At 42.0% G+C, this 27590-nt stretch overlaps 1 protein-coding gene across 1 annotated transcript in view; it reads left to right on the top strand.

Moving 5' to 3' along the window:
- LOC141259257 (somatomedin-B and thrombospondin type-1 domain-containing protein-like) overlaps positions 1–27590 on the top strand; it is a 69987-nt gene that overhangs the window by 16685 nt on the left and 25712 nt on the right. The window contains exons 2-3 of the mRNA XM_073674917.1: positions 18619–18801; positions 18902–18992. Of these exons, the coding sequence (XP_073531018.1) occupies positions 18619–18801; positions 18902–18992 (274 nt within the window). The remainder of the gene's footprint in view (positions 1–18618; positions 18802–18901; positions 18993–27590) is intronic.

Raw genomic sequence — 27590 nt, 5'->3', positions numbered from 1 at the left:
GTGAGTTTTTTTTCCACGGTAACATCCATGGGTCCACTCATTCCTAATCTTGTGCTTTCCACTAGTTCTTCATTTACCCAAGACCGGCATAATGACTTCTTACTACCTCAGCGTTTGCTATGGAGACATCTTTAGTCTCATCTGAATCCATCTCCAGGTTCTACAGCACCATAAATGCTCCCATCCTTTAAAAAGGTTTTCTGTCTTCAGTTTTTTTTATTAAATATATAATTTAACCTTGGGCTGCTCTTTTATCTCGATCCACAAATCCACATATCCATTTCTTTTCTTAACTTTCCATGGTACCGGGGCTGGTTTCTGGCCCGATATAATTCCCGTTAACGGGCAGGGCTTATATCGAATGAGGAATTGGTGGCCGTTCTACCGGGCTGATAAGGTTCTGTTTCACTGAGGCTGAGAGGTCCCTTTCACTAGCCCATTAGGGGTGTGACCGAGTGTGGTGCCACGTCAGTGACTGTGTGGGCCACTTCCTCTCACTCACTGTGCCTTTCTGGACCCGTGTGGACAGGGGGTGTCTTTGTAAAATTGTGCCAAGCTGACCTTACGTGTCCCTGAGGTGTGCAGTACGTCACATTGTGCAAAGGGGGGAGACCATATCATGTGATCCTTCTGATGTAATAGTGACGTCAGGCAGGGTGGCGAGGTGCAGATCCTTCACATGTGGTGTCAACAATTGAATACTGCGTGATCTCTCTGGTGCCATATTTTAAGCACATGTAAAAAAAAAAAGACACACTATACTCACCTCACTCCCGTTCCTCCAGGGATCTGCTCCTGTCTCCTTTGCACTGAGTCTCAGCAGCAGCGCAATGAGATGATGTCATCGCGTCTACTGTCTCACACGCTGATTGGTGGAAGATGGAGCTGGCGGCCTTGTCCTCCATCAATGTATTCACCGCTGTCTGCATCTTGAGGATGCAGACAGCAGTGACAGCGGGCGGCAATGGATGGCAGGCAGGGGATGGGCACGGTTCTGCCCATGGGCCACTATTTCAGCCCTTTGGCTGTCTCGGTCCACAGGCCAGTCTGGCACAGCCAGAGCGCTGGGTGTGGCCCAAGGGCTGCAGCTTGCCCAGGTCTGTTGCAGACTGTACTTGTGTTCTGACTTCTTATGCTTCCCTGTAGGGTTGTAAAAGGCTGCTTCAGCGAAATAATAAAGTCCTTTAAGTACCGATTAAATGTCTTTTATAAAGCATGGAGGGAAACTTAATATGTCCAGATAATTTTACTGCATTCATGCTACATGCGGGCTCTACAATCTGCATATGCACTCCTCAACATTGAAATTGCAACACCAAGAAGTACAATTTGTGGAATTATTTAGTATCATTAATCCATAACCTGTATATATTATGCTCTGATTGTTTATACACTTTGTTTTAAGGCTGTAATCAAGGTCCACAGATGACCAAAACGCTGGCCAATGTCCATATTGGTGCTTTGTGCTGACACTACAATAAAGCCATATTTGATGTGTTAATTTGCATCTCTTTGAGAGCTGTGGTTAATTTTGTCTCCATTTGGATTGAATTATGATCTCCGGATCAATAGACATGTTAACACTAGGACTACTGGACTCGTGACCCTGCCTAGAACTACTGAAAGGAGTCATTTTGACTCCTTGCTTGTTTTCGTTTATTTTTAGAGTTTCATTTGTGGTTATTTATTAATAATTATATTTTTTGTAATGTATTATTATTGTGAGATCCAACAGTAATGCTTTTGATTGTTTTTTTTCTGCTTTTCTTATTTTTCTACAGAAAATAACAATAATTATAATAGACGTTTTTCAAACATTTTTTTTTTATTCAAGTGCACACATATAAACAACAACTGAAGAGCAAAAAGCAGAGAAAATGTAGGTGGAGGAGCATAAAAATGAAAATATGGCGCAGAATTCACCTTCTAAACATTTGGTGTTTCGCATTTTAGGCATTGCCTTTGATTTATGGCAGTACATTGCCCACACAAAGACTTACCACAAGTCTTACAATTTCCGACAGATCTATTTTTCTTGCACTTTTCTTTGATCTGGCAAAATTTTGTTTGAACCATCACTTCTGAGCATGTAGAAACTTGGGACGTGGAACCCTTTTCCCTATCTGTGACATAAGGACCACTCAACTCTCTCACAAGCGTTTGCAAAAATGCCTTGCGTGACATTTTTTGGTGGGTAATCTCCTTGAATATTATCCATGCATTTATACCCGCAAAGTCTAAGGCATTTTCAAATGCATGAACAGGCCATCTCCTTGTGCATGTTCGTGTGGTATATTTTCGTGCCATCTGATCCACTACATCTACTCCATATTTTGTTTCATTGTAAAACTTTACCGTTTCTGGAGTTTTTTTAGCGGAATCAGACGCAACAACAACATCTGGATGGACGGAACTCAAAATGACAACATTTTTGTTGGGCTTTCCTTGATATACTGTAAGTGTAAAATTGTCTTCATTTCTAAACACTTTAGTGTTGTACAATTCCTCTTTCATGGATTTTATTTCTTTAGGCACTTCTCGCCTTATCTTGTTCAGTGTTCCCACGATGGTTGTTCCTTTGCTTTTTAGCTGTTTAGCTAATTTTACTGAAGTTAAATAATTATCCGTTGTAACATTGCGACCTTTTTTCAAAAACGGGTCCAATAACTTCATTACCACATGGTCAGCTAAACGGTCCTCAGCACGGCGTGTGTCATCTTTGCCTAGATAAGGGAAGCCATTTGCCAGATATTTGCTCCTCTTATCAACAGCTAGCCAATATTTGTGGCCATATTTATCTGGTTTGGAAGGCATGTACTGCGTGAATGGACACCTAGTTTTGCTTGGGAAAAGTTTCTCATCCACCGTTATGTATGGGCCAGGTTTGTAACACGCAATACAATTTTCAATAAACCTGTCCCACACAGTAGAAAATAGAGCAAACTTGTCCGTTTGCAGTCTCTCCGATCGAGTAGATTTCTCATCAAATCTGAGAAACCTCATAATTTCAACAAAGCGGTCCCTAGACATTGTCGCTTTGCAAAACGGTATTCCCCAGTCATTACACCAAATACTGCTAATCGAGTGACGGTTCGTGCCAGATATTCCACGAGCATAGAATATCGCAATGAATGCATCTAGCTCCTCATCAGATAGAGTAAACTGTAAATTATTGTTCCTGCATGCTTCTGCAAGCGTACAGTTCTTTATATGTGTCAATATATATGAATCAAAAAATAAACGCCATGCGCTCAAAGGACTATCGATAATGATATTTCTTCTGGCGTATCCTGTAGGGCCAGGTGCTTCTCGAAGAATATTTTGGCTGTCACGCCTACCAGGCAAGTGTTCTCCAATTTCAACAGGTTTCCATTGAATACCATCCGCTGAAACTAGTATTCCTTCAGATTCGCCTTCTCTGGTGTTTGTTGTTGCATTACCTTCGCCGCCATCGTTATCTGTTGTTCTTTCATTTCTGGGACGTTTTGCTGATTTTTTCTGTCCACGACCAGGAGGATGGTCACGAGGCAACATAACTGCATGAGCCCGATCCCCAGTTGATGTGCTTGGAATATCTGTAATAAAGTTGATGAATATTTAGAATTTTTGTTTTGTAAGGGTCCGTGCACACTGGCTGGATTAGCGGCGGAATATCCGACCGGATATTCTCACCACAATCCGGCCCGTACCTGCCCGCTCAGGTACAGAGCGGAGTTTCATACCTGAAGCTCCGCTCCGAACCCCGGGCTGGAGCCGCTGTCTGGGACGGAGCCGTGCTCGCGCGTAAGCAAGCGCTGCTCTGTCCCTGACAGCGGCTCCAGCCCGGGGTTCGGAGCGGAGCTTCAGGCATGAGCGGGCAGGTACGGCCTGTATTGCGGCAAGAATATCCAGATGGCTATTCAGCCAGAATTCTGCTAGTGTGCACAGGCCCTAACTCAGTGTGTGGAAGAACAAATAAATACACATAACTACTTACCTTCTGGATTTGTTCCTTCTGAGTCTTCAGATTCACTTGATATGTTCTGAGGAATGAAATCTTCATCACTGTCAGAATCAAATACATGTTCCTGCAATTCGGATTCCGATTCATCCTCCGGTATGGATTGCAAAGTAGCCAGAATATCCTGAGGCTTTATCAAACGTCTTCTCTCCATATTCCTCACAAATTCCATAATTCTATATAGTTCCCTGCTGAAAAATAGAAATGAAATGAAAACTAAAAGAAATAATAACTGTTCTGCCACCTTCAAAAGTAGGTGGGCTGAATCAGTTGACAGACAGCTAAACTATTTCATAACAATTCATACCTGTATGAGTCTTCAGAGCTCGTATGTCTGTGTCTGTTCTCTTTGTCTCTTCAGCTGAACTGAAAGTAAAGTTACTATCCAGAATACTGTCTCCTGCTAGGACCTTAGAAAAACACCACCCTTCATTAGCATAAGATAAGAGCCTAGAGTAAACAAGCTATTTTGTTCAGCATTACACAGTAATACAAGCAGGTAAAACACAAGGAAAATGTGAAAAGTTGACATGTAAATTGAACTACATCTATATGAACATCAGGGTAAATAAGACAGAGTGAAAAAATTATGCACAAAACTTTATAGCAACATTTAGTGACAAAAGGACCTCAAAATATAGTAGGGAGTCAAAATGACTCCCTTCAGTAGTTCTTGGTAAATTTTGAAAAAAACGCGCAAATTTTTCACCAAAATTATTTATTCTCACAAAATCTTTTTTCACATCATATTTGAGGAAAAGTCACCGAGTTTCAAGCCGGAATTCTGAAAAATGTAGTCACAGAAGAGAAATAAAAAACGAAAGGAGTCAAAATGACTCCATCAGTAGTTCTAGTGTTAATGATATACAAATAAAAAATGGAAACAACATTTTCAAAACATCTCACATCTTAATTTATTCAATATTGAGAAATACTTGCACTTACACGCCTTGGCATCAGCCAGGTTATTAATGGTAATCTGAGAAATGTTCTGTCATGCTGAATACACTTGGACCCGCAAATCATTAACATCTGCTTCTGGAAGGTCTTTTTGCAATTACCGACTGATGAAGTTCCAGATTTGTTTGATGGAAGAAAATTCCGGAGACGTTACAGGCAATGATAGCACGTTTAGACCACACAGGCTGCTCACATTAGCATGAGCAACATACGGCTTGGCATTGTGTTGAATAATTGTCCCTAGGACTCCCGGAACTATGGTGTGGGGTGGCATAATGTATGTTATATGGACCCCAATGCATGGTATATGGACCCCTCTGGTCATAATTCCAGGTTCACTAACAGCTCAATATTATATTGTTTTGATTGTGGAACCAGTGGTATTGCCATTTGTCCAAAATGTAGGAGCCATTTTTCAACACCACAATGACAGGCTGCATATTTCTAGTGTTACTGTGAGCACAAAAACAGAGACCCGCATAATGTAGGGAAAATGGGATAGGTATCCTGTGATCAATGTCGAATCCTAACCACCAAAAAAGCCTACTCAAAACTATGTAATTGAAAAAGGAGAAGGAGAGTAGCATGGCATACATCAAATTGTATTAAGAAGTGATATTTAAAATTACAATATCATATAAACACATAATACTAAAATGTGACATGGGAACGCGCCCCTTTCACTTTCACAGCAATGTGTGACACCCTACCTCGGTTCATGGGCACTATATCAATGTGGTAAGTCTCTTGAAGGTTGCCGCTTCTTTGTTCACTTGAATATATTTACTCCCATACCTTGGTATAAGCCGTTTGGCTATTCTATAGATGCATATCACCTCCCGTTACTCCCATAGTATATACTGAGGCCTATTCTGATGAAGCAGGATGTCATATCACCCGACCTACTTTGTTCCCATGTCACATTTGTGTATTATGTATTTATATGATATTGTAATTTTAAATATCACTTCTTAATAAAATTTGATGTATGCCATGCTACTCTTTTTCTCCTTTTTCTGTTACTGTGAGCAGCCTGCGTGCTACCATGGCCTGCAGCTTCTCTGGACTTGTCTTCCATCGAACACATCTTGGACGTCACTGGTTGGCAATTGCAAATGGAGCTGCCAGCAGTGGATTTTGATGATTTGTGCGCCCAAGTGCATTCTATGTGGCAGGGCATTCCTCAGACAATTAATAACCTTACTGATAACATGTAATTGTGTGTATTTTTGGCTCTTATACTCAATACTGAATAAATCAAAATGTTTTGAAAAATTTGTTTCCTTTTTTCATCATTTGCATATCATTAACATGTCTATTCTTCTTAGCGTTGCAATCTGAATGATTAGGAGTGTATATACTGGAATATTTTTCTATGTATCAATCTAGTTTGGCTATAGGCTATAGTTTAAGTAGGAGTTAAAGCAATGTTATTGCTGTGCTCACAAACTCTGTCACCAGGTCACCCACTGGAAAATATGGCCAATTCCACATATCAGAATCTTATCCTAAGGATTAGTGGTTGACAAATTAAATTCTTTAAATCTCTCTTAAAATGTATAGGCTTTCACTATTTTTGTAGCATGATTTTGGATTTGACTTGCTTTTCAAGGTTTTTGTATATTTGAGTGCTCCATGTCTGAACAATTATTAGTGTTATTTTATAATAAATGTATTTATAGCTCAAATACTGAAATAAAATTCAAGATTAGAGACATAATTAAAGCTTTTAGACACCGATGGAAAAACTGTCACAGGCCCCTACCTACTATATTTTTATAATACTTGTGGCTTAAGGGGTTTGGCCCCCAGTTACAACTGCTACCTTTGGCCCCGCTATAGCTGTGCCCCTGGAAATTTTGTGGCACACATGCATACATCTTGTAAGAGGTAATTAAGTTTTGATGGTTAAATGCTGCGAAATGTTGCTTGGAAGATGTAACTCTATGCATAACTTTGAAATTCTGGGACATGTAAACCTGTTTATTGTGACTTTTGATTGAATTAATTTATTATTGTTGTCAGTATGATTCAGAGAGCCTGGGACCTAAGTGGCTCAACCATTTTAAAAACAGGTTTTGTATATAATTTTAATATTTTTTTTGCAATATCTTCAATCAGCACTGATTGCTGTCACACTGTTTTTGTCAGTGTGTGTTGTGTTTGTTTCATATCACCTAATGAGGGCGAGAACAGCTTTGCCCAAACGTTCTCGTGTCCTGGCATAGAGTCACCACATGCCAAGGGATACTGTGTTCCTATTCATCCTGGAACATCAATATAATATTCATTCTACCACTATACTTGCATAAAAATAATAAGATCATATTAAAATGTAAGTGAATAAATCTATTTACAGTACTGTGCAAAAGGTTTAGGCAGGTGTAGGAAAAATGCTGCATAGTAAAAGATAGCTAAAATAGAAGTGTTAATAGTTTATTTTTATGAATTAATAAACTTCAAAGGGAATGAGCAAAAGAGAAACGTAAATCAGTCAGATACATCAATATTTGCTGTGACAACCCTTTGACTTCAAAACAACATCAAATCTTCTAAATGCTCTTGCACAAAGTTTTTAAGGAACTTACTTGGCAGGGAGGTTGCTCCAAACATCTTGGAGAACTAACCACAGATCTTCTGTAGATATAAGCTTGCACAAATCCTGTTAATGTAATCTCACACAGTCTCAATTATATTGAGACCAGGGCTCTATGGGTGTCATATCATCACTTCTAGGACTCTTTTTTTTTTTTTTTCCTTTGGCAGTATGTTTAGTACCTGCATAACGAGCTTGGAGCAAATCAGATGCCTCCTTAATGGTAATGCATAATGGATAAGTATCTTCTGGTATTTCTCAGCATTGAGTACATCAAGAAATGGGCAACATTGAGAACAGTAGATGCAGTGGTCAGCCAGGAAACAGTGCCTCAGATGAAAGATGCATCATGCTTACTTCCCTTTGAAATCGGAAGATGTCCAGCAGTGTCAACAGTTCAGAATTGGCAGCACACTGTGGGACTTGGCTCCTCCCATCTACTGGTCTTCATGGAAAAAATGTGACCAAAAACATGCCTTTGTCATGGAAACAATGCCAAGTGACTCAACTACAGTTAGGTCCAGAAATATTTGGACAGTGATAGAATCTTTGTGAGTTGGGCTCTGCTGCGCCATGCCACTATTTTTTTTAATTAAAATGAAACAACTGAGATATAATTAAAGTATAGACTTTAAGTTTTAATTAAAGGGGTTGAACAAAAATATCCTGTGAAACATTTAGGAATTGCAACAATTTTTCTACAAAGCCTCCTTATTTCAGGGGCTCAATAGTAATTGGACAAATTAACTTTACCATAAATAATATGTTCATTTTTAGTACTTTGTAGAGAATCCTTTGCAGGCAATGACTGCCCGAAGTCTGGAAGCCATGGATATTACCAAACACTGGATTTCCTAATGTGTGATGCTTTTCCTGTTTACTGTAGTTGACTTCAGTTTTTACATGATGTGGGTCTTTTTGCCTTAAGTATTGTCATAAGCATGTGAAATACACGCTTGATGGGGTTGAGATATAGTAATTGACTCAGCCATTGCAGGATATTCCACTTCTTTGCCATAAAAAACCCCTGGGTTGCGTTCGCAGTATGTTTTGAGTTAATTTCCATCTGTACTGTGAAGCACTGTACAATCAACCTTTGTTGTATTTGGTTGAATCTGAGCAGAAAGTGTCGCTCTGTACGCTTCACAATTCATCCGTCTGCTTCTGTCTTCAGTCACATCATCAATAAACACTAGTGACCCAGTGCCATTAGTATCCATGCAAACCTTCTCCATACTTTCTCCCATCATTCTTGTACAAAGTTGATCTTCATTTCATCTGTTTCAAAGAATGCTATTCCAGAACTGGAGTGGCTTCTTTAGATTTTTTTTGGCAAAGTCTAATCTGGCTTTTTTAATTTTACGGCTGATTAATGGTTTGCACTTTGTGGTGAACCCTCTGCATTTGCTCTAATGAAGTCTTCTCTTTATGATCGACTTAGATACTGAAACACCTACTCACTTGGGTGGATGTTATGTTTTTTATTCGCCATGAAAAGGATTCTGCGATCATCCACCACTGTTGTCTTCCGTGGATGTCCAGGCCTTTTTGAGTTCACAAGATCACCAGTTCAGTCTTTTTTTTTTTTTTTTTTTTTTTTGCAGAATGTAAAAAAAAACACGTTGATTTGGCCACTGCTACCACTCTGATAGATTTCTTCTTTCTTTTTTTCAGCCTAATGATGGTCTGGGTTTCTTCCATTGAAAGCTCCTTTCACTGCATGTTGTGGGTTCACAACAGCTTCCGAATGCAAATGTCACACTTGGAATCATCTCCAGACCTTTTACCTGCTTAATTGATGATGTATTAATGAGGGATTAGCCCAGGCAGTCCAATAAATAGCTTTTGGAATAACAGTTAAATTGCTTTTGGTCCCTTTAAAAAGAGGCAGCTACCTATTAAAGAGCTGTAATTCCTAACCCTTACTCCAATTAGGATGTGAATACCCTCAAATTAAAGCTGAGAGTCTGCACTTTAAGCACATATTGATTATATAACTATATCTTGAATATGTTTTGGTAAACAGCTAAAATACCAAAACTTGTGTAACTGTCCAAATATTTCTGGACCTATCTGTATGCACAAAAATATAGCAACTGGGGTAGTGGAAATGGTAGCAAGTGTTCTGGAATGATGAGTCGAAATGTGAAATATTTAGCTGTAACAGAAGCAAATTTGTTTGTCAAAATTATGAGTGTCTGCAGGAACAGTTCTGCAGCAGCATGAGTCCAAACATAAAGTCAATGTCATTAAGAACCATCTTCTGCATGTAGAACAAAGAGTCCTAGAAGTAATGATATGTCCTTCATAGAACCCTGATCTCAAATTCATCAACCTCAATGCCCAATTCCTTATTCCTTCAGAACCTGTGTGTAGGTGTGTACCTAAAAGCAGAGGTGTATCTAGGCTTTCAGGTTCCCGGGGCAAGAATTCAGTTTGGGGCCCCCACCTCCCTTCCCCAAGCACACATGTGATTTGCACACTTAGTCATGTGACAAAAAGTTGCTCTCCGTAATTCTCTCAATGTTTAGTGAAAAACTGAGAGAAGCAGGAAGAAAAGCTAGTTGTCAAGTGACAGTAAGTATGAATATCGCATAAGAGTGAAGTGGCCATGTGATGACTGATGGAATCTGCAAGCAAATCTGAATCCTGACAGTGAGCATATTACACACTGTTGGGATTGGCGTGCCACAGTGCTATTTTATGATCAAAGGTCTTGTCCAGGTTTGATATGAAAGTCTGCAGTCACTCTAGGTGACTGCAGGCTTCTGAATTCTCACAGCGCATGCACTGCACACTTTTAGGATTTTCCCTTGCCAGTGGTGTGCATAAGTATACAATTTATATACTTCTGGCCACATTCCGACTAGACGTGTCCAGCCTTGCTCAATTCATTTTTATTAAGTGAGACCATGCATGTCTAGTCAGCATGTGACCGTATGAATACAAATCCCGGGCACCAGAGAATCCTGACAGCCAGGGCCGGCGTCAGCACCCGGGCAAGTGCCGGGGCCCTGAGCATGCGGGGGGGGGGGGGGAGGGGCCCACTCACCGTCGGGCACCCCCGGTGTGCTATGGGACCCGTGAGCGGTGCGGTGCCGGTGTCAGCGCCAGATTCCCCCGCTTGCTCAGGGCCCCGGCACAATTCTTACCTCTCCCCGTGCCTCTGCAGCAGCTACGCTCTCTTCCACGGCTGCTGCACTGTGACGTCTCAGGTCAAAGGCTGCGGTGATTGCTTTACACCGCGCTCTCTCCTGAGCCATCACAGGCAGTGCAGAGCGGGAAGGCGTGAGTGAGGGGTCCGGAGTAGCGGCAGCAGGTGAGAAGTGAGGTATTTGATTTTTTTTTTATTTTTTATATGCATTGAGGCATGGGGCATTATATGGTGGTGGGGGGGGGGGGAACAAGTGACATCCTGCATGGGGCATTATATGGTGGGGGAGAATAAGTGACATCCTGCATGGGGCATTATATGGTGGGGGAGAATAAGTGACATCCTGCATGGGGCATTATATGGTGGTGGGGAATAAGTGACATCCTGCATGGGGCATTATATGGGGGGGCAAGTGACATCCTGCATGGGGCATTATATGGGGGGGAACAAGTGACATCCTGCATGAGGCATTATATGGGGGGGGGACAAGTGACATCTTGCATGGTGCATTATATGGGGGGAGAGGTGACATCCTGCATGGGGCATTTTATGGGGGGGGAGAGGTGACATCTTGCATGGGGCATTTTATGGGGGGGAGGAACAAGTGACATCCTGCATGGTGCATTATATGGGGGGAGAGGTGACATCCTGCATGGGGCATTTTATGGGGGGGGAGAGGTGACATCTTGCATGGGGCATTATAATGGGGGGGAGGAACAAGTGACATCCTGCATGGGGCATTATATGGGGGGAGAGGTGACATCCTGCATGGGGCATTATATGGGGGGGGGAGAGGTGACATCCTGCATGGGGCATTATATGGGGGGGGAGAGGTGACATCCTGCATGGGGCATTATATGGGGGGGAGGTGACATCCTGCATGGGGCATTATATGGGGGGTGACATCCTGCATGGGGCATTTTATGGGGGGAAGAGGTGACATCCTGCTGGGGCATTATATAAGGGGGAAGAGGTGACATGCCGCATGGGGCATTATAAGGGGGGGTGACATCCTGCATGGAGCATTATGTGGGGGCCAGTATCCTGTATAGAGCGTTATATGGGGACCAGTATCCAGTATGGAGCATTATATGGGGACCAGTATCCTGTATGGAGTGTTATATGGGGATCAGTATTCTGCATGGAGCGTTATATGGGGACCAGTATTCTGCATGGAGCAATATATGGGGCTCATAATACTGTATGGAGGACTATACTGTCTGGTCTGCACTGTGCATTGAGAGAATTCGCCGGTTTCTGATCTATTGTAGAATTTACAATAGATATCGCTCATGTAATGTGTTGCATCGGCGTCTTTGCCTCCTGCTAGGCAGAGACGCCGTCCCTCTCACCTTCCTGTTCAGCGCGCGGCGTCCTCCAGCGCTCCTTCCCTCGCTGCTGCCGGCGCGCGCTCCTTCCCGGGCACTGTGCTTAGGGCGCCGGAGGACTTCCCATATATAAGGCACCTCCTCCAAAATGGAGGTGCCCGAGCAAAGTTGTTTGCACTGTGTCTGATCTGTGCTTCAGTCCTCGGGTCCCGCTGCTAGCCTGACTCCTCGTCCTGCCTGCCAGCCTGTTATCTGCCCGTTACCTGCCGAGCCTGCCAGCCTGCTCACCTGGAGCGCTCACCTGTTACTTGCCTGTTACCTGCCTTGGCTATCTGTCCGCTCACCTGGGAGCATCCGCCTGCCGTGTCTGTCAGACCGCTCACCTGGGAGTGCCCACCAGTTACCTACCAGTTACCTGCCTTGTCTGTCTGGCCGCTCACCTGGGAGCACCCGCCTGTTACCTGCTGTGTCCGTCAGCCCGCTCACCTGGCAGCGCCCACCAGTTACCTGCCAGTTACCCGCCTCGTCTGTCTGCCCGCTCACCTGGGAGCACCTGCCTGTTTCCTGCCAGCCTGCCTGGAGACCCTTCAGTCACTTGCTGTGACCACCTTCCTGGTAAACCTAAAGACTGCTACTTGCCCTGCTTTCTCGAACTGTGACCACCTGTCAGCTACCAGAGACTTCCGCCTGCTTGCCGTGTCCATCCGCCATACCGGTCAGTCCCAGCCATCTGACCCGTGGGAGCCACCTGCTCTCTTACAAGGTCGTCCCCCGAGTAGCACCTGGTCCCTCAGCTCGGATCCTCCCTGGTCACGGTGTCGTTAGCTGCTGTACGACCAGCGTCGGTTCGGGTGGATACTTAGTCGCGCCCCTCTGGGTCCCTCCTTGCACCTCGGCACAGAGGTTCCACCACCCGGACCCATAACATAATCTAAGAAGTGAAATCTTCGGCATTGTAATATACAGTACAGACCAAAAGTTTGGACACATCTTCTCATTTAAAGATTTTTCTGTATTTTCATGACTATGAAAATTGTACATTTACACTGAAGGCATCAAAACTATGAATTAACACATGTGGAATTATATACAACTGAAAATATGTCTTATATTCTAGGTTCTTTAAAGTAGCCACCTTTTGCTTTGATGACTGCTTTGCACACTCTTGGCATTCTCTTGATGAGCTTCAAGAGGTAGTCACCGGAAATGGTCTTCCAACAATCTTGAATGAGTTCCCTGAGATACTTAGCACTTGTTGGCCCTTTTGCCTTCACTCTGCGGTCCAGCTCACCCCAAACCATCTCGATTGGGTTCAGGTCTGGTGACTGTGGAGGCCAGGTCATCTTGCGTAGCACCCCATCACTCTCCCTCTTGGTCAAATAGCCCTTACACAGCCTGGAGGTGTGTTTGGGGTCATTGTCCTGTTGAAAAATAAATGATGGTCCAACTAAACGCAAACCGGGTGGAATGACATGCTGCTGCAAGATACTGTGGTAGCCATGCTGGTTCAGCATGCCTTCAATTTTGAATAAATCCCCAACAGTGTCACCAGCAAAGCACCCCAACACCATCACACCTCCTCTTCCATGCTTCACAGTGGGAAACAGGCATGTAGAGTCCATCCGTTCACCTTTTCTGCATCGCACAAAGACTCGGTGGTTGGAACCAAAAATCTCAAATTTGGACTCCTCAAACCAAAGCACAGATTTCCACTGGTCTAATGTCCATTCCTTGTGTTCTTTAGCCCAAACAAGTCTCTTCTGCTAGTTGCCTGTCCTTAGCAGTGGTTTCCTAGCAGCTATTTTACCATGAAGGCCTGCTGCACAAAGTCTCCTCTTAACAGTTGTTGAAGAGATGTGTCTGCTGCTAGAACTCTGTGTGGCATTGACCTGGTCTCTAATCTGAGCTGCTTTTAACCTGCGATTTCTAAGGCTGGTGACTCAAGTTTATCCATCCTCAGAAGCAGAGGTGACTCTTGGTCTTCCTTTCCTGGGGCGGTCCTCAGGTGAGCCAGTTTCTTTGTAGGGCTCACTTTTCTTTTTGCAACTGCACTTGGGGACACTTTCAAAGTTTGCCCAATTTTTCGGACTGACTGACCTTCATTTCATAAAGTAATGATGGCCACTCGTTTTTCTTTACTTAGCTGCTTTTTTCTTGCCATAATACAAATTCTAACAGTCTATTCAGTAGGACTATCAGCTGTGTCCCAACCCCATTTATAAGGCAAGAAATCCCACTTATTAAACCTGACAGGGCACACCTGTGAAGTGAAAACCATTTCCGGTGACTACCTCTTGAAGCTCTTCAAGAGAATGACAAGAGTGTGCAAAGCAGTCATCAAAGCAAAAGGTGGCTACTTTGAAGAACCTAGAATATAAGACATATTTTCAGTTGTTTCACACTTTTTTAAGTATATAATTCCACATGTGTTAATTCATAGTTTTGATGCCTTCAGTGTGAATGTACAATTTTCATAGTCATGAAAATACAGAAATATCTTTAAATGAGCAGGTGTGTCCAAACTTTTGGTCTGTACTGTATATATATATATATATATACATTTGGATTTTCATTGGGGACCATGGGACACTTATTACCAAATTCCGCATCAAAAAACGCTTGAAAAACGCATAGTGAGCACACAGCCTAAAGCATACTTTTTACAGGCATATATGCATCATTATATATATATATATATATATATATATATATATATATATATATATATATATATATATATAATGAAACCTCCCAGAGGATGTAACCGATAGAAGCCACTGTGGCTATGTTACCTTGGAAGGGAGAATCTGGAAGGTCGGAGCTACAGTACGTTTCAGGGATGTTCAAGACCAATTTCACAAGTTGAGCATTTGGTCAGTATTAAACCTCAGTATTTGTAAGGCCTCAAGCAGGAGTGGAACAATCAGAGGAAAAGTATAGTAGAAACACGTCACCACTTCTGTATTTATCACCCACTCCTGGTTTTGTTTTACAAATACGGAGGTAAAAAACTCACCAAATACTTAATGTCTGCACAAGGCCTAAGAATGAAGGACCAAGAGAAGGCATAATGTATACTCCAGTGAACAAGTGACCCTGAAATCTTCTGTGCAGTGGATGGTGTGTATAGATAGGTTGGAACACTGGAGAAAGAAGAGAATAGTCAGAAAAGATTTAGGGACAGATTTCTATGTAGTAGAAGAAGCAGCTTGGTAACTGCTGAACCAGAAAGTGTAAAAAGACTGCTGCCATATCTACAGGCAAGTACATACTAGAGGAGATTCAGTGCAGAATGCCAAGTCAGCTGGGAGTCTGTGGCAGTCCCCAATATGTCTTATAAATAGAGACCGGAAAGTGTTGTGAGGGTGCCAGGTGTACAAACAGCGCGACTAACATTCATGTCAGGCTGTGTAGTGTAGTGATACATACTTGTATTATCAAAACTATGTTCAAGCTATGATACACTTTTCAGTTGTTCTGCATTTCATGAAAATGTTTATTTGGTTTCAAGAGGTTTCGTCTATACATTGCTGAAGACTGAGGCTGGGTTCCATTATTTGGAAGACATGAGAAAAATGATGCAATGTGAATTTGTGTAGATTTTTTGAGGAATTCACTGAATCTGGTTAATTTAAACAGTTTACGATTCAATTTGCGCAAGTTGTCCAAAATTGCTGCCACTATTTTACAAATTGCACAGAAGATTGCTTGAGCCAGAGAGGAGTAAAAATAACCTTAGCTCCCCCGGAATTCCTTGCATTTATCACATCACATGGTTTAGAACAGCCAATCAGGTAGGATACTCATAGCTTGCATAAAAGCAAAAGAAGGGAATGCAGCAGCCTTTTTGTGTTGAAGACATCACAGCTTAGCCAGAAAGATGAGGATAGAAAATCAAAAAACACTGAACAAACATTAGATAGTGTGACAGCACAGCAGTGAAGAATAGTTACCATCCATTTATCCACAGCCAAATGTATTGTTGAGGTCACTTTGATATTAGTGAGGCTGTGTTTGCATTAAAGCCTTTGAAAAGAGTTATACAGTCCTAGGATACCTTAGAGCACTGGTGGCGAACCTATGGCATGCGTGCCAGAGGGGCCACGCAGAGCCTTCCCGTTGGTCACAAGCTCCATCTGCTCACTCAGCACTGCTACTGCCTCCACCGCCACCACTCTCCTCATCCCCGTCATCACTAGCGCCGCGGCCACTCTCCCATCCCATCAGTCTGCGCGCTTGCTGAGGAGAGTGAGGGTGGCGGCGCTAATGATGGGGGGATGGCGTGCGGGCCGAGGATCGTGGCGGCAGTGCTGCGGAGATGGCACACGTGCCCACAGGTAGGACTGTGAAATATGAAGAGACCAGATCATTGTTGGAACGGGCAGAGGTGAGTAGTTAGTATTATTTATTCATTTTTTAATGTAGGCCCATTATACAGTAGGGAGCACCATGTGGGGGGGCCCATTGTACAGTAGGGAGCACCATGCGGGGGGGCCCATTGTACAGTAGGGAGCACCATGCGCGGGGGGCCCATTATACAGTAGGGAGCACCATGCGCGGGGGGCCCATTATACAGTAGGGAGCACGGGAGCACCATGCGCGGGGGTGCATTATACAGTAGGGAGGACTGTGTGGTGTTCATTCTGTATGGAGCAATATATGGGGTCCATTGTATAGTTTGGAGCACTATGTGGTGCCCTTTATACAGTATGGAGGACTTTTTGTGCCCATTATACTGTATGGAGAGCTGTGTGGAGATTACAGTTGGAGAATCATACTGTGATTGGGTCACCATTCTTTGTTGGGGGGAGGATTGAGGTAGAGTGGTACATTAGGGTCATCATACTGTGCGTGTGGAGGAATTCACTGTGGGGGTATGATACTGTGTTTGGGGGGGCACTTTTGTTTGCATCATACTTTATCTGTTTTATTCAAGGTTTTTTATTCTTCGTTATAACATATTTAAATTAGGCCATTGGGCCATATGTTTTTTACTGCTCTTACATAACATATTGCACTATAATTCCAAAACGTAATTGCTTTGATTAGGAAAAACTTCCTCAATTGTAGACATTTTTTTTAGCAAATATAAGGTTGGCCCGCGACTTTGCACAAGCTTTTAACTTTGGCCCTCTGTGTATTGAAGGGTTATTCTCATCATGATAAAGGGTTACAATTGCAAAGAGATTGTAAAAAAAAACAAACAACTTTTCAATTTGACTTTTGATTAAAAATCCTCTCCATTCTCAAGAACAGACCTCCACTGCAATTGGTGGTTAGTATCTTAGCCTTGGAGTGCAGTGCTTACAAGCTCTTTGCAATAGACTCTATAGCACTCTAATGTATGAATTGGTTTTGTAAACTAAAACCTCAGTATTCAGGTTAAATTGCTGTGTTGGCACTTTGCGATAAGTGGGTTTTGGATTGCAATTTGGGCACTCGGTCTCTAAAAGGTTCGCTGTCTTTGAGTCTTATATACATTTTTTCGCACATATGGAGTACTGAATAAAATTTTGGGTAAAAAATTCTGCGACCTTGGTGAATTTTAATTTCAAAAGATTTGCTTATTTCTATTTTTTTGTCATTCCACTATATCTTTTGTGATATATCTTTTGACTTCATACAGCAAGTAAAGCAACATGCCACAACTTTTTCTCACATATTTCATGTGTGGAAAAAAAATCTGTGTGACATTAGATCTGAAAGTAAACATGTAGTGCTTAGGAGTCCATTACACTGCTTCTGCCTTGACAGATCATTAGCAAGAAGAATGAGAATCAGCAACTGTAGTTTTGAAAAAAAAAAAACACCTTTTTTTTTAAATATAAAAATCAGCTGTCTAATACTATATTTATCCAGTGTTATGATTTATAATATCTTCTGGTGCCATCTGTATTGGGAAGTTTTGGCATGTCACTAGATCATCTTATATACAGCGGAAAGCTCTCTATCTTGTAGTGGTTTCAAGCCAAAATAAACAGCTGAGGGAGGCGCTGAAGCATATGTAGATCTGCAGACAGGACCCGTGTGAGAAAGAGTGTCCAGCCGGATCTGATTCAGAAACATGGACTGCAAACATAACATCCTGCTGCCTCCCATCTGAGCTTCACACACCCACTGTGTGTCACCCTGACATCCTGTCACAAAAGAAAAATGGAATTTACCTCCATGCATGTTCCAAAGGTGAAGTAGTACCCTAGTGAAAAGGTCTTTGGAGCTAATCATTAGAGGGTGACAATTTACTTGGCCATTCATAAAGTAGAAATTTGGATCATGCATAACGGCTATGAATTGTGATACATTAATTCTGTTTATGCATCATGTACATTTGTATCATTGCTATTATTTTATGTCTTTGTATATGTGCTTTCATCTATGTAGTAATGTTAGTTAAATAACCTATGTGCCTATAAGATTACGTGAGAACATTTTGCCTGGATCCTCAAGCTGTGAGCCTTGGGCAGATTGTAGTCTTATAGTTCCAAAAAATGGAAGCAATAAAGTAATTTTCATTTTTATATTGACCAGTTAAACTTTTTTTATATTTCTTAAATAATTGCTATTTGTGTTTCCCTTTCAGTCTCACATTGCATAGTTGGTTCATGGGGGCCATGGAGTGAATGCAACTCTCTCTGTGGAGTTGGGAGCAAAGAGCGATCACGACAAGTAAAAGTGCCTCCCGGGAGAGGAGGAAACCCCTGTCCAGACCTAAGACAGCGCCGTGGCTGCTATGGAGATGACGACACCTGTCATTCCTCCAAAGGTTACATTTTATCCTTGTCTATTAAATTAAATGTGAGGGTTTTTTTTTTTTAGCAGTTTTACCTTATCCTTTGAAGCTTATTAATTTGTATTTATTTCAGAGGTTGCCAAAATATTGCCAAGCTCTTTTAAAAGGGATTCCAGAGACCCCTGGAGAAGACCCCACATCACTATTTCTTTAAGGAGCCCAAGGTAAAGCAAATATATTACAAAACATTCCTCCAAATATGTAGGAATATCTCAAGGTACTTTCATTATTTGCATTCTTGAATATGAGTCCTTATGAGCTCTGTTTATTTAGTTGCATTCTCTTCTATTAGGATCAAGGTTGAACTCACAGTAGTTTATATAAAAAAAGTCACTTTACTAGGTGAAAATCATGCTCAAGCATTAGTAAAATGTGAGAGGTCAGCTCATGTGTTCTACTTTGTTACTTTGAGTCCAGTTAATGAGTTAATCCACAGGGCAGCTGGGAGTGCCCACTCCGTTAATCCTTTCAGCTTCGTGCCAGAGATGTTAATAAAGGAAATTCTAACCGGCAAAATTAAAGGTAACAACATCTGGCAGGAAGGGAGGGCCCTTCCCTCACATTTCAAAAACATAAAAAGGAATAGTAACTTCTTCACTCTAGTGCGAACACAAAACCATTCATCACTAAACCAAGTAAGTCTTGGAAAATAAATGTGCACCAAAGCTAATAAGGACTACAGGGTGTAAGGGAGACATGAGATTTTATCTAGCTAAATATGGTTAGATGTTGCAGAGAGAAGAAAACAAAACCTTATATTAGTATCCAATTTCTGCAGCACTTTACAATTCAGAGGGAACATCTACAGATAACATCAGACATTACAAAGTAACACATAATTCAACACATACCAAGAGGAGTGAGGGTCCTGCTCGCAAGCTTATAATCTATGAATTACCGATTCTAACTAGCATAAAAAAGTTTTTTTTTATAGTTACTGTAAAATTATAGATTCATAGAGAGTTGGAATGGATCTCCGGGGTCATCGTGTCCAACCCCCTGCTCAATGCAGGTTTCACTAAACCATCTCAGACAGATGTGTGTCCAGCCTGTTTGAAGACTTCCATTGTAGGAGAACTCCCCACCTCTCGTGGAAGCCTGTTCAACTCATTGATCACCCTCACTGTCAAAAAGTTTTTTCTAATATCTAATCTGTATCTTCTCCCATTCAGTTTCATCCCATTGCTTCTATTCTTTCTTTGTGCAAATGAGAATAAGGATGATCCCTCTACAGTGTGACGTCCCTTCAGATATTTGTTGACAGCTATTAGGTCTCCTCTCAGTCTTCCCTTTTGCAAGCTTAACATTCCCAGATCCTTTAACCCTCCTCGTAGGACATTGTTTCTAGACCGGTCACCATTCTGGTCGCTCTTCTCTGAACTTGCTGCAGTTTTTCAATGTTATTCTTAAAATGTGGCGCCCAGAACTGGACACAGTATTCCAGATGAGGTCTGACCAAAGAGGAGTAGAGGGGGATAATTTCTTCACTTGATCTAGACACTATGCTTGTGTTAATGGAACACCGAATTGTGTTTGCTTTTTTTGCTGCTGCATCACACTGTTGACTCATGTTCAGTCTGTGATCTATTAGTATACTCAAGTCTTTTTCAGTCTCTCATCTGCTGCATTGGGGGACACAGGACCGTGCCACTAAGAGACTAGGCAGCTCTGTTTTGTTCCAAAAGCAAAATAGCAACCCCCCCTTCCAAAAATAACAAACAAACACATACAGTGTGGAAAAAAAGTATTTAATCAGCCACCAATTGTGCAAGTTCTCCCACTTAAAAAGATGAGAGAGGCCTGTAATTGACAAGTTCAAACAGGTGCCAGTACCACAGGTAATGAGTGGAGGACAGAGGAGCCTCCTAAAGAAGAAGTTACAGGTCTGTGAGATCCAGAAAGCTTGCTTGTTTGTAATTGAACAAATACTTATTTTGCACCAAAATTTGAAAAAAAATTCTTTCCAAATCAGACAATGTGATTTTCAGGATTTGTTTTCTCATTTTGTCTCTCATAGTTGAGGTCTACCTATGATGTCAATTACAGGCCTCTCTCATCTTTTTAAGCGGGAGAACTTGCACAATTGGTCGCTGACTAAATACTTTTTTTTTCCCCACTGTAACAGGAACCAGCATGAGATGAACCTAGGGAAGAAAAAAAACGTTGCCCACAGGCAACTATAACTGACCACAGGACATAAGCACCATTAATAAGGTATGAGCTTTTTCCCCCAATATTTTCAAAGAGAAAGGAATTTTATGGTAAGTAGAAGTCAAATGTTCTCATTAACAGCATTGGCATTGGAGCCTTCAGCTCGATCTCAAGCCATGGCGACTTAATGGATGAACGATTTGTAGGAAGATCGATGTTAAGCAAGGCTACATAGTTCCACCAGGGTCTTCTCTGCCATTATCTTGATAGTATCAAACCATAGGGTTGCTGGTTTTCTTCTTCGTCTTGTTTCTTCTATTCTTCCAATCACAATGTCCTTCTTTTGTGATTGCTTTTTTCGTAGGATGTGTCCAAAGTAGAAAAGTCGTAGCTTGGTGATCCTTGCTTCGAGTGACATGTCTGGCTTGATTTGTTGTTCTTTTTCACATCCATAGTATTGATAACATCCTTCTCCAGCACCACATTTCAAAGGCGTCGTTTCTTCTGACTTGTTTCTTTATCGTCCAGTTTTCACATCCATATGTTACTACAGAAAAGACCAAACTATGTACAAGCCATGTTTTTGTCGCCCGTGAAATGTTTCTCGATTTGAAGACCTAGTCCTGTGACTTCATTGTTGATTTGCTCTTAGCTATTCTCCTAATGACTTCTGGTGTCATCACTGCATCTAGAGTGATCATTGAGTAGATTGAAGCCCTTTACAACTTCCACTTTGTCACCATAAAATAAACAGCAAATACATACAAATCTCAAAAAAAAGGCCATCTGGCCACAAAAAATCCACCAACAAGAATCGGACATATACAGCAAAAAATGGCAGAATTAAAATATAACTTTTAATGGGATAATTAAAATCTAAAATAGTATCTAGATACACACAAACAAACTTAAATAGGGATGTTATTCACCCAGTGGGGTGGACTAGTTCAGAAAATACAACAAGAGATATATGTTCCTTAATTTACTACAATAATGTTTACTCCTTAATAGTAGAGAGAGACTATCATATGCAAACAGTGGAAATTCATAAGTAGAAAGAAAAGGAACAATCTCACCGGTCCTGCAGCACGAATTTCTCCACAGAATAGCACAGGGTTAATCCAGCGGTCATCCACCTCTGACCCTATAATGCCCTGTTCTCATATGCTGTCCCTAGGACCCCAAAGCTCCCGCCCTGACAAGGGCAGTCCACAGCTGACCCTAAAGATCTGATCAGCCCTACATAGACCCTACAGAAGTTTCCCAACGCGTTTCCTCACCATCAAGTGATTCATCAGGGGAGTAACAGAAAAATTATTATCAATGGTCTAGGGTATGGTAACCCTCCATGCAGGTATATAGAAAAAGCAGTGGCAAAATGGCCACAGGTTGATTGCCTTAAGTATGTTCAGGTACAATTAATCCAAATAATTCCCATGTGTGTACCTTGAGACACATCTGGTCTCATTGGATAACACCATAAATAGCAGCGAACTTTAGCCAATTAAAGCTCGTATATGCAAATGCCCCCTACAGGAGCTAAACCCACCCACACATACATGCCCCAGCGATCCACAAACGCCCCATAAAGGGCAGACAGCGATCCCCCACCCCCCAAGGCAGGATCCCCCCGAGGAGACACATCTAAGACCCCCACAAAGAAAAATCCATTATAAGACCCCCTGAAAACGAGACAATCTAACACTTCCCATGCAGTATGCTCCATTCCCACGCCGTGGAACGCTGTTTGCGCTCCACTGATGTCACTTCCGGTCATGTGATCCACACCGCGGCGTCACTTCCAGTTTCTTGGAACGCAAGCCTGCGCTCCACCGCCGTCATTTCCGGTTTCGTGGAACGTAAGTCTGCGCTCCACCGCCCCATAGCCATCTCACAGACCCAAAATCAGTGGTCTCAGCAAGCATAGCACAATGACTGACCACAAAGAGCATCCCCACTATGTCATAAAGCCTGCACAATGCCCCTAAAGAGGGAATGTGCAAATGACAAAAAAGGGGGGGGAACGCCTCGTATACATAAGGTCTATAAGACACACCCTATATATATATATATATATATATATATATATATATATATATATATATATATATACCTCATAAGCTTAAAGCCATACAACCTCCAGTGGGAGGATAAAAATGCAAAGAGTGAGGATATGTACAGGGGTTTATAAACGATCTTAGATAGCATGGGATAAGAGGGCATAATCAGTACATTAGAAACGAATAAGTGGTGAAAAGGGGGGTGAAGATGGAGAGGAGGGGGGGAGGGGATTTTTCTTTGTGGGGGTCTTAGATGTGTCTCCTCGGGGGGATCCTGCCTTGGGGGGTGGGGGATCGCTGTCTGCCCTTTATGGGGCGTTTGTGGATCGCTGGGGCATGTATGTGTGGGTGGGTTTAGCTCCTGTAGGGGGCATTTGCATATACGAGCTTTAATTGGCTAAAGTTCGCTGCTATTTATGGTGTTATCCAATGAGACCAGATGTGTCTCAAGGTACACACATGGGAATTATTTGGACTAATTGTACCTGAACATACTTAAGGCAATCAACCTGTGGCCATTTTGCCACTGCCTTTTCTATATACCTGCATGGAGGGTTACCATACCCTAGACCATTGATAATAATTTTTCTGTTACTCCCCTGATGAATCACTTGATGGTGAGGAAACGCGTTGGGAAACTTCTGTAGGGTCTATGTAGGGCTGATCAGATCTTTAGGGTCAGCTGTGGACTGCCCTTGTCAGGGCGGGAGCTTTGGGGTCCTAGGGACAGCATATGAGAACAGGGCATTATAGGGTCAGAGGTGGATGACCGCTGGATTAACCCTGTGCTATTCTGTGGAGAAATTCGTGCTGCAGGACCGGTGAGATTGTTCCTTTTCTTTCTACTTATGAATTTCCACTGTTTGCATATGATAGTCTCTCTCTACTATTAAGGAGTAAACATTATTGTAGTAAATTAAGGAACATATATCTCTTGTTGTATTTTCTGAACTAGTCCACCCCACTGGGTGAATAACATCCCTATTTATGTTTGTTTGTGTGTATCTAGATACTATTTTAGATTTTAATTATCCCATTAAAAGTTATATTTTAATTCTGCCATTTTTTGCTGTATATGTCACTTTGTCACCATCCATCTCAAATGTGTCCCAGTCATACCTGGCAGTAGTCAATATCTTTGTCTTCTTTAGGTTGAGTAGCAGCCTCATGTTAGAGCTTTCCACCTTGACACTCCATAATAAATCCTTCATTCCATATACCCTTGTTGCTAGCAATGTTGCATCGTCTGTGTATCTAAGATTGTTGATGATTTGTCCAGAACTTTTGATTCCTTCTTGTTTTTTGGCAAGTTCAGCTTTCCTGAAAATAGCTTCTGCATATAAATTGAAGATAAATGGTGAAACGATGCAGCCTTGTCTGATGCCTCACTCTACTTTGAACCAGGCTTTGTTGCCGAGTTCCGTTCGGACTGTTGCTTCTTTGGTTGATGTAAAGGTTCCTAATGAGGCTGAATGGTTTGGCACAACCATATCCTTTATGGTTTTCCAAAGTTTATCATGATCAACACAGTCTTAGGGTTTGCTGTAGTCTATGAAGCAAAAACAGATTTCCTTGTTGTATTCTTTGGCCTTTTTCATTATGCATCTAATGTTAGCTATCACACCTCTTGTTCCTCTGGCAGTTCTGTTAAAGTAAGGCTGAAACAGTCTTTATAGGATCTTCAGTAGTATTTTTCTGCCATGAGGTAAGTGCGCGATAGTCTGATCGTTTCCACAGTCGGTAGTTTCTCCCTTCTTCGGAATAGGAATAAACACCGATCTTGTCCAGTCCTTGGGTAATTTAACAATTGCCTATATCTGTTGACCCAGGTGTGTGATGGCATCAACTGCCACTTCAGAATACTTTATTAGCTCCATTGGAATATTGTTACATCTAGGTGCTTTGTTGTTTGACAGAAGCTTTATTGCAACAACGACTTTGTCTTACAGGATGCCTTTAAAAACTCCTGGGTTGCTTTCACAGTATGTTTTGGGTCATTGGAGTGCTTCACAGTACAGATGGAAAATCAACCTTGCTGCATTTTGTTGAACCTGAGCAGAAAGTATAGCCCACACCTCAGAATTCATCGGCTGCTTCAGTCACATAATCAATAAACACTAATGACCCAATGCCATTAACGGCCATGCATGCCCATGCCATCACACTGACTCAATCATGTTTTACAGAGGATGTGGTATGCTTTGGATCATGAGCTGTTCCAAGCCTTCTTGGATGTGAATGTTGTGAAGGGGGTTTTCTTCGTCATATAAAGAATTCTGCGATCATCCATCACTGCTGTCTTCCGTAGACGTCGTCCAGGACTTTTGTGAGTTACCAAGCTCACCAGTGCGCTCTTCTTTTTTTCCACAGAATGTACCATACAATTATCTCTCTGATGGATTTCTTTTTTTTTCAGCCTAATGATGGTCTGTTTCACTTCCTTTATGTCTTGTGAGAGTGTCTGTTAGTGGGGCCAGGGCCTATCAGTATTTGCTCAGTATTTTTTCTCAGGAGTGGGAGCGAAAACCAGGTGAGTTAAACAAAAAGAGAAAAGGTAGAATAGAAACAAGTCACCAATTCTGCATTTATCACCCACTCCTGGTTTTGGCTCCCACTCCTGAGAAAAAATACTGACCAAATACTGATAGTGGGGCCATGGCCCTAGGAGAAGGGTAGGCTCCTCAAACTCTATGTTATAGGGCAAAAGAAGCTGAGGACCTGAAGGAGTAAGAAAACATTGATAGGCGAGCTGGACCGACAAGTGATCCAGGGAAGAGACCATAGGTTGGGACAGGCTGACCAGATAATCTATGGCCTGGGTGGAAGACCTGACCCATTCTGGTTCTCAGTTTCTGAAGTGTACTGATCACATAGGGGGTTAAGGCACTGGTCGCAGATGTCGGTGCATAAACAAATAGGTGGCTGGAGCCCCCAGGAGGTGGGTGAGGTTTGAGTTCTAGAACAATGAAATGCAGGCAAGGAATCCCAAAGAAAAGTGAGTGTGGGACTGGAAGTTATAAGGGCACAAGAAGAAAGGGACACTCCCACAATAAACAACATGAAAGGCTCTGATTGACAGCAATAAGGTCGACTCTCCAACACACCCTGAGTAAAGACTGGGAGTCAGGGGAGGGAACAAGCCATCTAAAGGAAAAATTTGTAACCTAGCCATGAATGATGCTTTGGCCTCAATTATATGGACCTCTAACCGTTGTGGATGTTAGCAGTGGAGACTTGGAAAAAGAAAAGGACTCGGGACCAACAGATGGGACCAGGGTGACCCCAATAGGGCCATTCGGCATAAGAAAAACACTCCAAAAGAGCCATAATATAGATATGTTCGTCACAAGTAAGTGGCTGAAAATGAAAAGAGAGCCCCTAGGAGAAAACGAAGATATGAATGGGATGGTGTGGGCAAGTGTTGTGGTGGTAGTTATATTCACCCTACTGATGTCTTTGGATGCTGGCAGGGTCATCCCTTTGGTGACATCTTGCGACTGTGGGTACAACTGCACTCCACTAAAGCCAAATCCACAGAAACGATTGTCTAGTGAACATGTGGTGCATGTAGAAAAGTACACTACTGTGGAATGTATGGTTTGTCCTCCCTGGGGAGAAGAATAAAGATGGGGGACACTAAGATGGGGAAAAAAAAAAAAAAAATAGAAAAAAAAAGGAAAATTTCTGGAGACCTGATACAGGTCATGTGTGCCTAATTGACTAAAGTTAAGCTGTCTAGTATCCTAGGAGAGAGTATAGCCCATCAGGCACAGTAAACACTTTTTTTTCTTACCAAGTATCCAGCCTTTAGAGGCAGGGTATATAACCACTATTCTGTGTCTTATTGCTATTGACAATAACATCCATTTTTAAATTGATTACACTGAAGTACACAGCCAATAAAGGTCTGTTAAGATAAAAAAAAGTCAAAATCAGAAAGTTTTAATCCGTCATAATATATAACAGCTAAGTAGATCCAAAAAGTTTGTCTAGTCTAAGTTACTAATATTTTAACATCCGTTTTTAGACTATGACCAACTGCATGGTACAGTGCAAATAATTACAACAGCATGCAGAGAAATCTTGCAAAAAAAATAATTCAGTTTTATTGCTTACAATTTATCAAACATCCAACCTACTTTTTACTGTTCTAATATATCTAAATTAAAAATTATTTAGCAACAAATTAATGAAAATGTTTTGTTTCTAAAGCCTCTATGAAGATGTTATGCATCCCTGTAGTAACATGGTAGGATAGGAAAAAGTTGAGGAAAGGTGAAAAAGATTTCTATTTGCAAAGTTGCTTAATTTTTTATTTTAGATGCACCAGAGGGAAAAAAACTGCTGAGATGCATATAACTTTTAACCCTTTCTGCCATGAGGTGCAATAATACGTGAGCATTAATGACCAGGTACGTATTATTACGCCTCGGCGATCGCACCCGCACACAGGATGTGCGAGCGCGATCGCCGCCAGGTGTCAGTTGATTCTGACAGCTGACACCCGGCACTTGGTGCCAGGAGCAGTCCCGCACCGCACTCAGTGCCAGG

The sequence above is a fragment of the Phyllobates terribilis genome, unplaced genomic scaffold, assembly GCF_046119375.1.
Source record: "Phyllobates terribilis strain yellow unplaced genomic scaffold, ASM4611937v1 Scaffold_1__5_contigs__length_1240528914, whole genome shotgun sequence".
NCBI classification, from domain to species: Eukaryota; Metazoa; Chordata; class Amphibia; order Anura; family Dendrobatidae; genus Phyllobates; species Phyllobates terribilis.
Note: the sequence above shows the minus strand (reverse complement) of the source record. Positions and strands in the feature narration are given on the sequence as shown.